Genomic DNA, 12,948 nt, shown 5'->3' on the forward strand with positions numbered 1-12,948 from the left:
TCTTTACGCGTCTTTAGTAACTTATTATATCATTATCTTAGTTGTCATGATGTTACCAACATTCATCTAATATTAATATCATCTCACTAGATACCTCAGCTTATCACGAACCAACAAATCATGGCATACAACTATACCAATCCCTATCAATCTACTTCTTCTGCTCCACCCCGTCCTGTCAACTCTCCTTCCAACACAGTCACATCGCAAGCAAGACAGGTTCTCTTCTCCGGTCTTCCAGTTGATATCACCGAGAAGGATCTCCGAGTGAGTACAAACCTGGTACAAAGCTGCGCTCAGCTGACCCATTCCTTCCAGGAGCTACTACTATCGGATCCTCTGCGCCTATCGCCAATCACAACTTCTGTCAAGTGTTTCAGTGGACCAGATGGCCGATTTTGTGGGATAGCTTTGGTATACGTTGCCAACGCCAACGATGCGGAGAGGATTAGAGTGAATTATTCAGGTCAACAGATCGACGGAAGTGAGTAGACCATAGCAAAGAGCTGAGCTTACTCTGTCAGCATACACCATGGCCGTACAACATATCCTTCCCGCGAACCAAGACCTTACAACATCTGCCCAATCCGCTCCCGCTTCTTCTGTGCCACGTCCAACTCAGCCCCCAAAAGCGCCCAAAGCTAAGACCAACGGCGCAGGCCCAAGTCCAAGTACAGGTGCTAAGGTGGATAACAAACCTGCTGGTCTTAAACTTCTTGCTAGACTCAGCAGGCCGGGTCAACCTAAAGATAAACAGCTTGCGTACGTTTGTCTTTCACTTATGATCTATGACATCGCTGATTCATTTACAGTCTGTTGGAGAAGCAAAAGGCCAACCTGGCTAAGTCAGGCGCTGCCGGATCCGCGTTACTCTCTCGTTTACAAGGTAGCCCAAAGTCGCATGTTGCGCCTAAAAGCAAAGCCAAAGCATCGACTGGTAACGCTAAAGTAGGCAGAGCAAAAGCTAAAGTCACCAAGAATGCGATGGACGTCGATAAGCCATTGGCCGCTCCTCTGAAAAAGGAGAAACCAAAGCCGAAGACACAGGCAGAGTTGGACGAGGAGATGAGGGCATATGAGAGGGCTAGGAGGTTTGCTTAAGTGAGTTTTGAGCTCAAGTATCGCTCCTTTCGTGCTGACTTCGAAATTTAGACATTTGTATAACAAAAATAATGCATATAATGACGTTGTCTCACTGTGATTCCGAGAGTAATCGCCTAATCGCCGTTGCTCGGCTCCTTGGTTCGCAGATAACGGTTTGCTTTGATTTCGGAATGGGGCATGGTTTTCCGCATTCCTTGGGATAAAGCATCACTCAATCCTCTCTCATGGAATTCAGAGATGCGCTGAGTTCTTGGAATGAGTGTTCACGATGGGCAGTCACGTCCTGTCAACTTCGTATACGTTATATGGTATATACCTTATGCTGAAGGGGAAGAATAACAGGCGATGAGCTCAACAGCGCGGAAGAAACATTGATACCTTTAAAAAAACCGAAGAAAGAAGGTAGCAGTGATAGGAATGTCGGCTATGAACAGCATATTCGCTACCTTAATTACTGGATACCTACTCCACCTCTCGCTATACTTGGGGAGAACCAAAGGCTGAACATCACGTATGATTTTTTGGGAAATGTGCGAGTGCGATAGCGGAATTCTAATGATAGAAACACGTCGCTCAATTTCAATCCCAAATAAGGGTCCAGTGCCGGGGCGTCATATCATTGACAATACGTGTTCCTCAACTAAGACTGCATATTCTACCTAACATCCGACTACCACTTCATACCAACTCATTGATGAAATAGGTTTGATTCATATTTATGCTTGTCGTCGTTTCATTAATGGCGATGTTTGCTCACTTTTTTCCCTTTGCATCCTTTTCTACTGGAAGAGTCTTAGCGAGAACCTCGTCGAGCATCTGAGAAACATCCTTTTCCATTTGATCCATAGTCCAGGCGTCTGCTCATCAGCGAAGTTTCCTATGGTTCGCACTCACGGAATGGCGGTTCAACCTTTCCGGCTATCTTTTGAATCACTTCCTCTCGATGTCTGCTGATCCACTATCGTACATATCAGCAAAAGCGTTCGAAAACTTCACTTACCCTTCGGAGATTATCCCTGCTGGTAGGTCTTTCGGCAGCGGGCATGTTGTCGTATTTCACGCATAACATCCAAAGACTAGCGGCGATGACATTGACCTCGTCCTCAGTATCGCGAAATTCGTCACCGGGAAGATCAATCAGAGCACAGGCACCTTCGGGCAGAGGTTTATTGGCAAAGTGATTCGCCAAGGCATCTGAATTGAACTTATGAGGGAGCGTAGCGGGGATATGATCTTTTTTTAGTCAGCCAGGGTCACACAATAGTACAACTCACTTTCAAGTGACATTGCGTATATATTGTATGAAGGAAAGAAGAGATAATGACAATCAATCGTTGACTCCTCTTATACTTTGAAGCTGTCATCCTTCCTTTGATAGCTCAGTACAAAGGGGGCTTCCGGTCCCCCCTCAAAACAAGTTACATCGACTCGATCGCCATTATTGCTCTTTCTTTCTTGCATACCCCACAATTCAAAGAAGACAATGGGTGAGCACAAATAATTCGTGTTGAGCTAATGTCAGTCGGCGTGTACATTTCTGTAGGTGCAGGCTAAGTAAGCGGAAGAAGCTAACAATATTAGCAAAGACCTTTGGCTGTGCCTCCTGAGCTATGTCAATGCTGTGGAGCAGGTGAGTGGCTACCAAGCGCTTCTATTCTGACTTCGCAAAGGCTATGTGCAAGCGACTCGAACGTCAAGGACGACACATTTATGTGGAATACCGTTGGTACCCCTCAACTCCCAAGAGACCCTCGTCTGTTGGGCTTGCGGCTTCCAAGCTGAATTGCGTGAGTACGCTCTATGACAAAATGAGCTGACGCAGAACAGCTCGGGGCACTGCATCAGTAATCTCCAGCCGTAATAGATATTATCCGTAAGTAAAGCATGAGCGAACTTGGCTAACGTCACAGCGGCCGACGCAATCCATTCTCTTGGGATTATGGCTCGTGGACAGGTCGAACAGCCGAATGGGATAGGAGGGAACAGTACACATACCGCTTTCGACCTTCTTCCCGCTGGTGGCGAAGGCGATTTGGTTGGTTCTAGAGCGGGAGAAGAAGCCAAGACCAGAACCGGAGCGCTATGAACTGCGTTGTTAGTAGTATAACGCACAAGCAAAACGCCTACGGACTCGTCATGCAAACCTGGGGGGGCGGAGGGGGCGTTAGCAGGCAAGCCAATGAAGCACTTCTGCGCATCTAGAGTCATATTCATTGCAGAGTCGCGAGATGATGACTGAGGTTTCGATCAGGCCTAAAGTTCCATGATCAACACCGTTGGTGTACTCAGGAAAGACAGCAGAACAATCCGACACCAATTGTAAAGTACGAGGTGAGTGAGAAGATGCCTATTATTGCCGCTATCCCATACCAACTCAGATTGTCGATATCGATGATGCATTGTGCTCAATCAAGACGAGAGGTAGAGCCAGGTGAGAGGCGTAAATAGTCCTCGCGCCGGGAAGATTGAGATGCTCGCGAAGCAGATATCGCCTGCTCAACACTTGACCGCGGCGAAGTAGTCTGCTGTTCTCTGATACACATCTTCATATTGCTTGAGATTTTCCGGATCGTTCAAGTCGGCTCGAGCAGCAGCCCATCCGTGATGTCTAATGGTAAGCTCAGCAAACTGCGAAATAGACTTACACAGTATCATACAGATGGTAGTCAGACCTCGGAATGGCTTTGATAGCCTGTTGAATTTTCTCCACAACGTCTGTGGGCTCATCCTGTCTTTGTCAGCTTCGAGGCATCCTCGTGCAACAACTCACCTTGCTTGGGTAGAACCCAAGAGGTACGGTGAGATTGTCCCCATCTTCGACAGCGATCATCGCGGGGTGAATAACAGCACCACAACAGAACGGCGTCTTCTTGTCAAGCGATAATAGAGCGAGTTTTCCGCCTGAAAGTCAGCAACATCCCACCCTGGATTACCCACCCCAGCAGTAGCCTAATATCGATACTCTCTTATGATCCTTCTTGAGCGTTTGGGCGAAGTTAAGCACTTCCGGAAGACGGTCATCTAGCTTGGCCCTATGAGGTGAGCTCCGCCTCAGCGATACTGACTTACGTTCCAGAGAAGAATTTCTTCAATTCCTCTTTGTCTCCGTCTCGATCTTTCGGAAATGCTTTCCCCTTGAATACATCTGGCATATATATTTTAGTCGGTGAAGTAAGCAAGAGATGTGAGGCAAGGAGGTCAGATCCCTGAATTGTGGTATCCCTGCACAGTGATCAGCCTTAGTCAATATTTGATAACTCACCAAAAGCCGAAAATATCGTATATGACTACGAGTGCATGTTTGGCATCATCTGGACCAGTCTACCAGGCTGTCAGTTGGAATCCGGGCGGTGATATCTTGACGTACCACGTAGACCTGATTGTATTCGCCAAGGCTCTCATAATGACCTGTGTATTCATATCCGGTTTTCTCAGATACGGGATGAGGGACATTCGGTTTGGAAGGGTTAGAAGCGGATTGTGGCGGGCAGCACTCGCCGGTATCTTGGATTACTCAGCTGGATGAGGATGTTATAGAGCAGGATGGTGAAGAGGCTCACTTTGAGACATGATTGGTTGTTTCTCTTAACTCTTATTTTCGATTATGTAGGTAAATGATGACTGGGTGTATTGAGTATTGACAGATGTATGGTGCATTGTGAAGGATAAATGACGTCTGATATGAGCCAAAGAAGGTGGACTATGCAAAGTGGAGGTTTATTATAATGTATTATCATTCTCTAAAGTGGTTCACGTATTCAATTTATCTGCCATTCATACTATTCACTGTCACCGGTCTCATCCCCTCCGATGTAACAATGCATGTCATCACTGACTGATAGCTCTGTCCTATTCAATTGTTATCCCATATCCACCTACCTATAACCTCATCATCCTTTCATCATCTCTCAAACATCATTGCCAGTCAATATGGTGAACGCAGACCCTCGTGTGACTGATTCTCAGCTTGCCCAGATCAACGCGGTGAGTTATTGTACTCGTTAGGGCATAGCTGATAATCTCAGGCTGCTGCCGTCAGGGAATATGGGGTAGATCCGCGAATGGATTACAGGACTGTTTCAGCAGTCAATGGGTGAGTACATTAGATCGTCGACTTAAGCTGACATTCAGTCCCTTGGTTGTATTGGATAACGTGTCTGTGAGTGTGCCACCAATTGTGCTTGGCTGACGTGTAGTTCCCATCATACAATGAAATCGTTCAACTCACCCTTCCTGACGGAACAATCCGAGGTGGTCAAGTCTTGGAAGTAAGCGGAAAGAAGGCCATCGTCCAAGTCTTTGAAGGTACCTCTGGTGTAGACACTTCAGCTACTCGAATCGCTTTCTCCGGGTCATCCATGAAGTTGGCAGTATCTGAAGATATGTTAGGAAGAGTTTTCAACGGTAGTGGTAATCCAATTGACAAAGGACCCAAAGTATGGGCCGAGGACTACCTTGATATCAATGGTGAGCTCAAGATGAACCTCGAGCGTTGCTAATAGGTAGGATCTCCCATCAACCCATACTCTCGTATCTATCCTGAGGAGATGATTCAAACTGGTATCTCAACTATCGATACCATGAACTCCATCGCTCGAGGACAAAAGATCCCTATCTTCTCTGCCGCCGGTTTACCGCACAATGAAGTAAGTTGCATCGTTCTTGGACTTGGCTGACCTCATTAGATTGCTGCTCAAATCTGTCGACAAGCTGGGTTGGTAAAACGACCTGGAGCCACCAAGAGTGTACACGATGGTCATGAAGACAATTTCTCCATCGTCTTTGCGGCTATGGGTGTCAATATGGAGACCGCCAGATTCTTCAAACAAGACTTCGAGGAGAGTGGAAGTATATCCAACTCGACCTTGTTCGTCAACCTTGCGTCCGATCCAACGTAAGTCAACCTCTTGATGAACTCCAGCTGATCTGCAGGATCGAACGTATCATTACTCCTCGTCTTGCCTTGACAACCGCCGAGTACTTCGCCTATCAACTCGAAAAGCACGTGCTTGTAGTCATGACCGACATGTCCAGTTACGCCGATGCTCTACGAGAGGTCTCAGCCGCTCGAGAGGAAGTGCCAGGTCGAAGAGGTTACCCCGGTTATCTATATACCGATTTGTCTACTTTGTATGAACGAGCCGGTCGAGTCGAAGGAAGAAATGGATCAATTACTCAAGTTCCAATCTTGACTATGCCCAACGATGGTGAGTCGTCTCTCAGTCTAGCGGAAGGCTTACTAGCTTCACAGATATCACTCACCCAATTCCCGATTTGACCGGTTATATCACGGAAGGTCAAATCTTCGTTGATCGACAATTGCACAACAGACAAATATACCCTCCTATCAACGTACTTCCATCTCTTTCACGATTGATGAAGAGTGCTATCGGTGAGAAGCTTACTCGAAAGGATCACGGAGATGTCTCGAACCAATTGGTGAGCTGAAAAATCCCTTGCGACAACGCTGATGATCGCTAGTACGCCAAATACGCCGTCGGCAAAGATGCAGCTTCGATGAAGGCTGTCGTCGGTGAGGAAGCGTTGTCTGCCGACGACAAGCTAGCGCTCGAATTCCTCGACCGATTCGAGAAAGAATTCGTGGGTCAAGGTAGTTACGAAGCTCGAACAATCTTCAAATCCTTAGATATCGCTTGGGATCTCCTTCGAATCTTCCCCAAGGAGTCGCTCAACCGAATAAACCCAAAGGTGAGCCACTCATGCAAACGTCTCGTAATACGCTGACTGATTAAATCTGCAGATTCTCGCCGAGTTCTACTCGCGAAAGACTGCTCGTCAACCCGAGGAGAAGAAAGAGGAAAACCTCATAGATGCTTGATTGTATTGTCATTATTGATTCATGATGTATTCGGTGCTACAGTCTTCGTGACATTACCTCTTCATCCAATTGTAATGTCCTCTGCCAAACTTCCTTCGTCAACCTCGCCTCTGTATACGATAACGCTAAGAGCCTGGCGACCTTCATCCTCCTCTTCAAGGTCTCTTCCGCTGTTTCCGCATTTTCCTTTCTACCTTGAACAAACCCCTCTTGTATCACCTCACCGATTTCATCGGGTATATGCAATTTTGCTGCATGTTGGCGTGAGGACACCTTGGCGAGATACCGCCGCAGGGTCTGCAGAGATCCAGGGGCTATAGGTGCATTCTCGTGACTCCCCTTCACGATTACATCGATGTCAACCTACTCAGCCGTTAGCTGCGTCCCACCTCTGGCTTCACACTCACCGGTAGCAGAGTTTTGCCTTGACTCAATACCACGACCTTGATTGCACTGTCCATCTTTAGACCTTCCATGTACGGATACTCGTACCTGACTCTTTGCTCCGTTATGCATTCTGCTAAAGCCTTGAGATTCTTGACTGCTTTTTCGTTCAGCTGGCCTCCACTTCCCATGGCATCTTCTTCCACGACCAAGACCGTTCCTTCCGACAGCTGAAGCAGACCTGCGTCTAGGGAAGACGAGTCTGTCGAAGAGGGCAAAAAGGGGTGAGAATGGAGCATCTGAATAGACAGAGGTAAGGGCACAACCCTTGGAGCGATCGATTGTACTATCTGATTGAAATTTGCCGTCGCACTCTCATCTTTTCTTCTAAAATTGATTGCCAATGTACCTAGCGGAGTCATGGCAGCGGGTCTAGCCGTTGGCGACGATAGCAGCAGCAGCAACAGATACTCGCCTGCGAGCCGATCTGGCGGACTGAAAGCTGAAGCAAGGTAGTCTACAATCTCTTCCCGTACGTCTTCTACAGTTTCTTCAATCTCTTCATCTATAATTTTGAGCACATGCAGAGTGGGCACCACTTCTGTCGCTTCCGGCTCATTTGAAGGGAGTGGAGAGCTCGAAAGTATGCCTATAAAATGGTGGGTCGAAGAGGGTCTAAAGGCGACATCGTCGTAAACCTAGGATATTAGCTACAGATTACGGATTCGCTGACTCACCTTAATCAAGGCGCCTACATAATCTCCCTTTCTGTCAGGTAAAGGGTACTTGGTATGCACTGCTGCAGGCAAGCTACCGGGTACCGATTGCATATCTCCGCCGACCCAAGATTGTTCTCCTGGTATTCTGCTCCAAACTCAGCAGAGTCGCGTTCACCGTAATACTCAACTCACTCAACACCCCACCCCACCCATCTCTCTTTTAGCTTACTCCAATCCACTTCTCCTTCTGGGTGTTCTCCCGGCAAGTATACCTCCATGGGATACCCGGTATCCTGTAGTAAACATCTGAAAGATACTAATTCCAAGGGTTCAGTCGATTTACCTAAACGTCCAATCTAAATTGTTAGCTCTCGCCTACGGTTTAACAACCTACATTTGAGGGATCGCTCAGCTGCGTATTGATTTTGCTGACATATTGCTCGAGATCGATCAAGGACTCGATGTCATGATCGTGCTCTCGACATGCAGTTCTGATGATTTCGTGTACGTCAAGCATGATTCAAGTGGGACTGGTAGCTTGGCAGTATGGATCTCAATGAAGAGCCAGTCGGGCTATAACTTAAAAATGTCGATTATAACATTACTTGTATTTATTCGAGCGCGACGCGACGACACTTGCCCCTTTCAACTTACGTAATGAAGAAATATAGTATATAACTTTGCCACGCTACCTCCTGCTTCATCGTCATCAACTACCACCACTACTGTCACTGTCACTATCTCTCTCTATCTATTCTTTACTCTTTTCACTCCTTCTCATTCGCATATTTCACACCTGAGTCAAATCAATAAAAATGGTACGTTTTTTTACTTCTACGCTTGAGACTTGCCGCTCATCTTTGCGCAGTCAACCGCTCTGGCTTCCAAGCCTGTACCTGTCGAGACTCAACATGAGGATATGATTGTGAGTCTACCTTTATTACTATCAACGTAACAATACTAACCTTTCACGCCTCGACTAGCATGACGCTCAACTCGACTACTATGGCAAAAGACTCGCAACGTGTTCTTCCGATAAAACCATACGCATATTTAACGTTGTTAAAGGCGAAGCTAAAGGTGAACCCGTCATTCTCAAGGGGTAGGTCATTACCGTTCTAAACACTACTGGCTTGTGCTGACAACACTTACAGCCACACAGCTCCCGTCTGGCAGCTTGCTTGGGCTCATCCATCTTTCGGCTCGCTTCTTGCTTCTTGCTCCTACGATGGCCGAGTTTTTGTATGGAAGGAGGTTGGAACCGGTCAAGGCAAAGGTAGCGGAGGAGAATTACAGGACGGATGGGAGCGGATCAAGGAACACACGTTGCACACCGCAAGTGGTGAGTTGGCCTACTGATGGAAATATCGCTGATGTTCTTAGTCAATTCCATCGCCTGGGCACCCTATGATCTCGGTCCAATACTCGCTTGCGCATCAAGCGATGGTAAAGTTTCAGTTTTGAGCTTTCAAAGTGAGTTCCGAGCTCATTGACTATATTGACCGATTACTGATTGCTTCACCAGATGACGGATCCACCGATGTCTCCATCTTTCCAGCTCATGGCACAGGAGCCAACGCTGTCTCGTGGGCACCTAGCGTAGTTTCCAGCGCTCCCCCTGCGGCGGGCCGAGCACAGCCAAATCAGATCTCACCACAGAAGCGTTTCGTTACCGCTGGATCAGACAATCTCATTCGTATCTGGGGCTACGATGAAGAAGCTAAGAAATGGACGGAGGAAGAAGTCATTAAAGGACACGAGGATTGGGTTCGAGACGTTGCTTGGGCACCTAATATAGGCCTTCCTGGAATGTACATTGCTTCGGCTTCCCAAGTAAGTCATCCCGTGTTCATATGAACAAGACACGCTAACGTCTTTTCGCGTTCAGGACCGTACTGTTCTCATCCACACCCGTCCTTCCCCAACCTCACCCTGGTCATCGACACCACTGCTTCCCAGCTTGCCCGGCTCACAAGATCCGCATTTCCCGGACGCCGTGTGGCGAGTTAGTTGGTCGCTGGCAGGTAACATATTAGCAGTTAGCTGTGGTGATGGAAAGGTAAGCCTCTGGAAGGAGGGCGTGAGTCAAGGCTGGGAATGCGTTTCCGACTTTGCCAGTTAGATAGCATTCATGCTTCTATAATATATCTGTATGAATGCTGCCTGCGTCTAACCCCGTTTACCTCCTATCTTTTGCATCAAAGTTTTCGTCGCCAGCTGCCTCCTTCCTTGATCCTCACTGCTAAGATCAAAAGAGCACTGAAAATGCCGAGACCGCCAGCGTAAAATATTGCTGGTCTATATGCTTCGTAACCAGCATCTGGACCACCAAACGCCTGCAAAAGGTAACCCGCGATAGGAGCTCCGAGGAAACTGTAAAACAGAGTCAGATATGATGAGTCAGATCTTAGACTTACTATCCAGGAGCCCATAGTGACACAAGCATACTGAATGCCACTGGCAAGTCTCTGTCGCTGAACAGAGATGACACAGTGCCGGGCATGAGTGAGAAGAATCCTCCAGCGCAGAAACCATTGATCACCGCAAACACGGCTCTAATCACGGATTAGCTGACAACTATAATCATGATAGTCATAGAAACTCACAAGGGTCCAACATGCCCAGCGATAGGCCAAATGGCCAGAGTTGACGTTGCGTTGCACGCAAGACACAACAGCAATGCGTTCAGGGATCCGAACCATTTGTCCGCCATGAATCCCCAGCCTATCCGCCCACAAGCGGAAGCGAGATTGAAGCCCGCTAGCAAAGAAGACGCTGCGCCAGACGACAGCCCGATAGAAGTCGCAAAGAGCGGCAAAAAGAAGGGAGGGCTAACAAGTGAGAAGACGGTCAGTCGTGTTCAGCATTGTATGCTTGAAACTCACATGAATAAAGGGAATAATGCTACAGCGCTTCCCAATAATACTAAGACGAACCTGATGTCCTTCAGCAAGTTGACATCGATGAACTTCTTCCATATCTTTCCTTCCTTTCTCCTCGTCGTTTGTGTCAAAGGCGAAGCGATCTTTCGTAGTTTCAGCAAGTAGGCACATGGTAAATTGATAGTCAGAAAGACGATTCCTAGTATCCGAAATGCCCAAGGCAGTCCAATAGACTTGATAAGCCCATCGGCAGCAAGCGACAGAGCGGCCCCACCAACGCCGCTACCAGCGTAGACCAATCCTGTAGCCAGATTCCGTTTTCGAGAGAAGTAGCTTGACGGTAGAGTTGCTGCGCAGAAGAAGCAAAGCGCTTGACCCCCGCCGAATAGAAAGCCCTGAAAAGGTTAGCCCATCTTCAATGCGCTCAACTCACCTCAGTGACAAGCAAACCTGCGACAGAATGGGTACACCAGCCGGCTAGGATAGGACCGAGTCCTGAAAGTATCGCTCCAGCGATAGCTACATTACGGTTGCCATACTTCGCAACGATAGCTGAAATTGGTATAGCACAGAAGGCTGCCAAGCTTGCTTGTGTGGATCCGATGAATGCCAAAGTAGAAGTAGGAGCCAGATCTGCTGAGTGTAGAGCATCTTGAAAGATGCCCCACGCATAAATACCCCCCAGCGTTGTGAAGAAAATACAAAAGCAGTAGAATATTTGAAGCCAGGCGGTCACCCCTCCATCCGGATATGCCTCGAATTCTAGGTCTGTCAGCTCCCCACCAGCACAATGTCACTCACCTTGCGTATTTGATGGCAAGTCTAGAAGTTCGCGATCCACGGCTCCATCTTTCGGTTGATCATGAACGCCCTGAGTGACACCGGGTTTTCCGACTGGTATTTGATCTTGTGCAGAGGGTTGAACCTCGCTATCGACATTGAGACTAGACGAGGCACGGCGGCTTCGTTGCAACTCGATTTCCTCCATTTCCTGTTACCCTATATACGTTCGGTGTGGGAAAACAATGATGAGATCACGTTGAGCAACGTAAATGTCGACTTAGGCAGCGAGTGTCAAATTAGTTATTAGATGCATGATAAAAGAGAAGAAAATACAAGAGGAAATACCAGTTGAGTCTACTAGTTAAGAAGAAGAACGGGCAGAATCTTCTCACGACACTCGAGTCAAACAGAAACCAAGGACGGGTGGAGGTTCTCGGTTAAATCGGATACTATTCCTCGGATATTTCTTACGCGACTTCCTCCACCAACGGTATGCAATTTTGAGCCGCGACGTATACTACCGGTGTTGCAACTCCATTTCATGCAGTAAGTATGCATCCTAACTATCTACAACGAAGAGACGGAGATTGCTCACGCCCTTTCAGCATATGGTCTATCTTATATGCATGTATCAAGCATCTTGCTTTGAAGCAGATTATCCATCCTCGTGAAAAGTCGTTGTAATGGAAATTTTAGTTGCATGTGTCAAGAGAAGTAAGTGGCTTGTAGAAGAGATTGGTTCAACTATTTCAGCTAATTGTTGTACAGATAAAGAGACAGAATACAAAAGTTGAGATGAGAGGCCTTTTGTAGAATGTGTCACGACATGCCATTCTGAGAATACTACATGGCATATACAACTTGTTTGTTCCAGTCTATACCTTACAGCCTCGAACCAAATGATCTGGACAGTCAGATCAACCTGTGGCGTACGGCCTGTTGTCACCACCTATACCTCACAGCCTGGTGGGGTCAGTCCGTATAACAGCCTGTAGGTGTTGGATGAGTGATCCATCACCACATATGTTTGTGCCAGACTCCGCACCGAATTGAAATGTGTAGCTAGACCGGTTACAAGGTTAGTGGCGATAACAGGCATCTTATTGGCCTTAATCCCAAGGCATGTCTCACTTGTACATTATCACTTGTACTTAAGCTTAAATGGCTTATCTCTGCTTTCTCTTTCTCTTTTATACTTTGTATATGCATTGTACATACATCTCATATTCCGTCATAA

At 47.2% G+C, this 12,948-nt stretch overlaps 9 protein-coding genes across 9 annotated transcripts; 4 read left to right on the forward strand and 5 right to left on the reverse strand.

The window, feature by feature from the left end:
• Window positions 1-120: 120 nt before the first annotated feature.
• On the forward strand, window positions 121-492 carry I206_106101 (uncharacterized protein; the record flags this gene model as incomplete). The annotated part of the gene is made up of 2 exons (XM_019156653.1): window positions 121-267; window positions 319-492. 2 exons carry the CDS (start codon window positions 121-123, stop codon window positions 490-492), a joined length of 321 nt encoding a protein of 106 aa, XP_019010455.1.
• Window positions 493-532: 40 nt separating this feature from the next.
• Window positions 533-1,101, forward strand: I206_106102 (uncharacterized protein; the record flags this gene model as incomplete). Its single annotated transcript, XM_019156654.1, has 2 exons — window positions 533-762; window positions 813-1,101. The coding sequence occupies 2 exons, from the start codon at window positions 533-535 to the stop codon at window positions 1,099-1,101; spliced, it is 519 nt and encodes a 172-aa protein (XP_019010456.1).
• A 756-nt stretch (window positions 1,102-1,857) lies between these two features.
• Window positions 1,858-2,391, reverse strand: I206_106103 (uncharacterized protein; the record flags this gene model as incomplete). Its single annotated transcript, XM_070203242.1, has 4 exons — window positions 1,858-1,886; window positions 1,999-2,062; window positions 2,105-2,298; window positions 2,379-2,391. 4 exons carry the CDS (start codon window positions 2,389-2,391, stop codon window positions 1,858-1,860), a joined length of 300 nt encoding a protein of 99 aa, XP_070059343.1.
• Window positions 2,392-2,775: 384 nt separating this feature from the next.
• Window positions 2,776-3,318, reverse strand: I206_106104 (uncharacterized protein; the record flags this gene model as incomplete). Its single annotated transcript, XM_019156656.1, has 1 exon — window positions 2,776-3,318. The coding sequence occupies one exon, from the start codon at window positions 3,316-3,318 to the stop codon at window positions 2,776-2,778; it is 543 nt and encodes a 180-aa protein (XP_019010458.1).
• Window positions 3,319-3,600: 282 nt separating this feature from the next.
• Window positions 3,601-3,934, reverse strand: I206_106105 (uncharacterized protein; the record flags this gene model as incomplete). The annotated part of the gene is made up of 3 exons (XM_070203243.1): window positions 3,601-3,712; window positions 3,777-3,832; window positions 3,875-3,934. The coding sequence occupies 3 exons, from the start codon at window positions 3,932-3,934 to the stop codon at window positions 3,601-3,603; spliced, it is 228 nt and encodes a 75-aa protein (XP_070059344.1).
• Window positions 3,935-5,034: 1,100 nt separating this feature from the next.
• I206_106106 (uncharacterized protein) lies at window positions 5,035-6,943 on the forward strand (the record flags this gene model as incomplete). The annotated part of the gene is made up of 8 exons (XM_070203244.1): window positions 5,035-5,088; window positions 5,144-5,197; window positions 5,301-5,571; window positions 5,815-5,998; window positions 6,139-6,311; window positions 6,356-6,543; window positions 6,586-6,813; window positions 6,866-6,943. 8 exons carry the CDS (start codon window positions 5,035-5,037, stop codon window positions 6,941-6,943), a joined length of 1,230 nt encoding a protein of 409 aa, XP_070059345.1.
• A 36-nt stretch (window positions 6,944-6,979) lies between these two features.
• On the reverse strand, window positions 6,980-8,563 carry I206_106107 (uncharacterized protein; the record flags this gene model as incomplete). Its single annotated transcript, XM_070203245.1, has 5 exons — window positions 6,980-7,306; window positions 7,351-8,025; window positions 8,083-8,191; window positions 8,239-8,402; window positions 8,480-8,563. The coding sequence occupies 5 exons, from the start codon at window positions 8,561-8,563 to the stop codon at window positions 6,980-6,982; spliced, it is 1,359 nt and encodes a 452-aa protein (XP_070059346.1).
• A 298-nt stretch (window positions 8,564-8,861) lies between these two features.
• Window positions 8,862-10,168, forward strand: I206_106108 (protein transporter SEC13; the record flags this gene model as incomplete). The annotated part of the gene is made up of 7 exons (XM_019156660.2): window positions 8,862-8,864; window positions 8,915-8,971; window positions 9,030-9,148; window positions 9,201-9,388; window positions 9,430-9,519; window positions 9,572-9,879; window positions 9,935-10,168. The coding sequence occupies 7 exons, from the start codon at window positions 8,862-8,864 to the stop codon at window positions 10,166-10,168; spliced, it is 999 nt and encodes a 332-aa protein (XP_019010462.2).
• Window positions 10,169-10,244: 76 nt separating this feature from the next.
• On the reverse strand, window positions 10,245-11,916 carry I206_106109 (uncharacterized protein; the record flags this gene model as incomplete). The annotated part of the gene is made up of 6 exons (XM_070203246.1): window positions 10,245-10,419; window positions 10,464-10,601; window positions 10,653-10,877; window positions 10,932-11,277; window positions 11,379-11,579; window positions 11,730-11,916. The coding sequence occupies 6 exons, from the start codon at window positions 11,914-11,916 to the stop codon at window positions 10,245-10,247; spliced, it is 1,272 nt and encodes a 423-aa protein (XP_070059347.1).
• Window positions 11,917-12,948: the final 1,032 nt, after the last annotated feature.

Source organism: Kwoniella pini, chromosome 8 (genome assembly GCF_000512605.2).
Source record: "Kwoniella pini CBS 10737 chromosome 8, complete sequence".
Classification (NCBI taxonomy): domain Eukaryota; kingdom Fungi; phylum Basidiomycota; class Tremellomycetes; order Tremellales; family Cryptococcaceae; genus Kwoniella; species Kwoniella pini.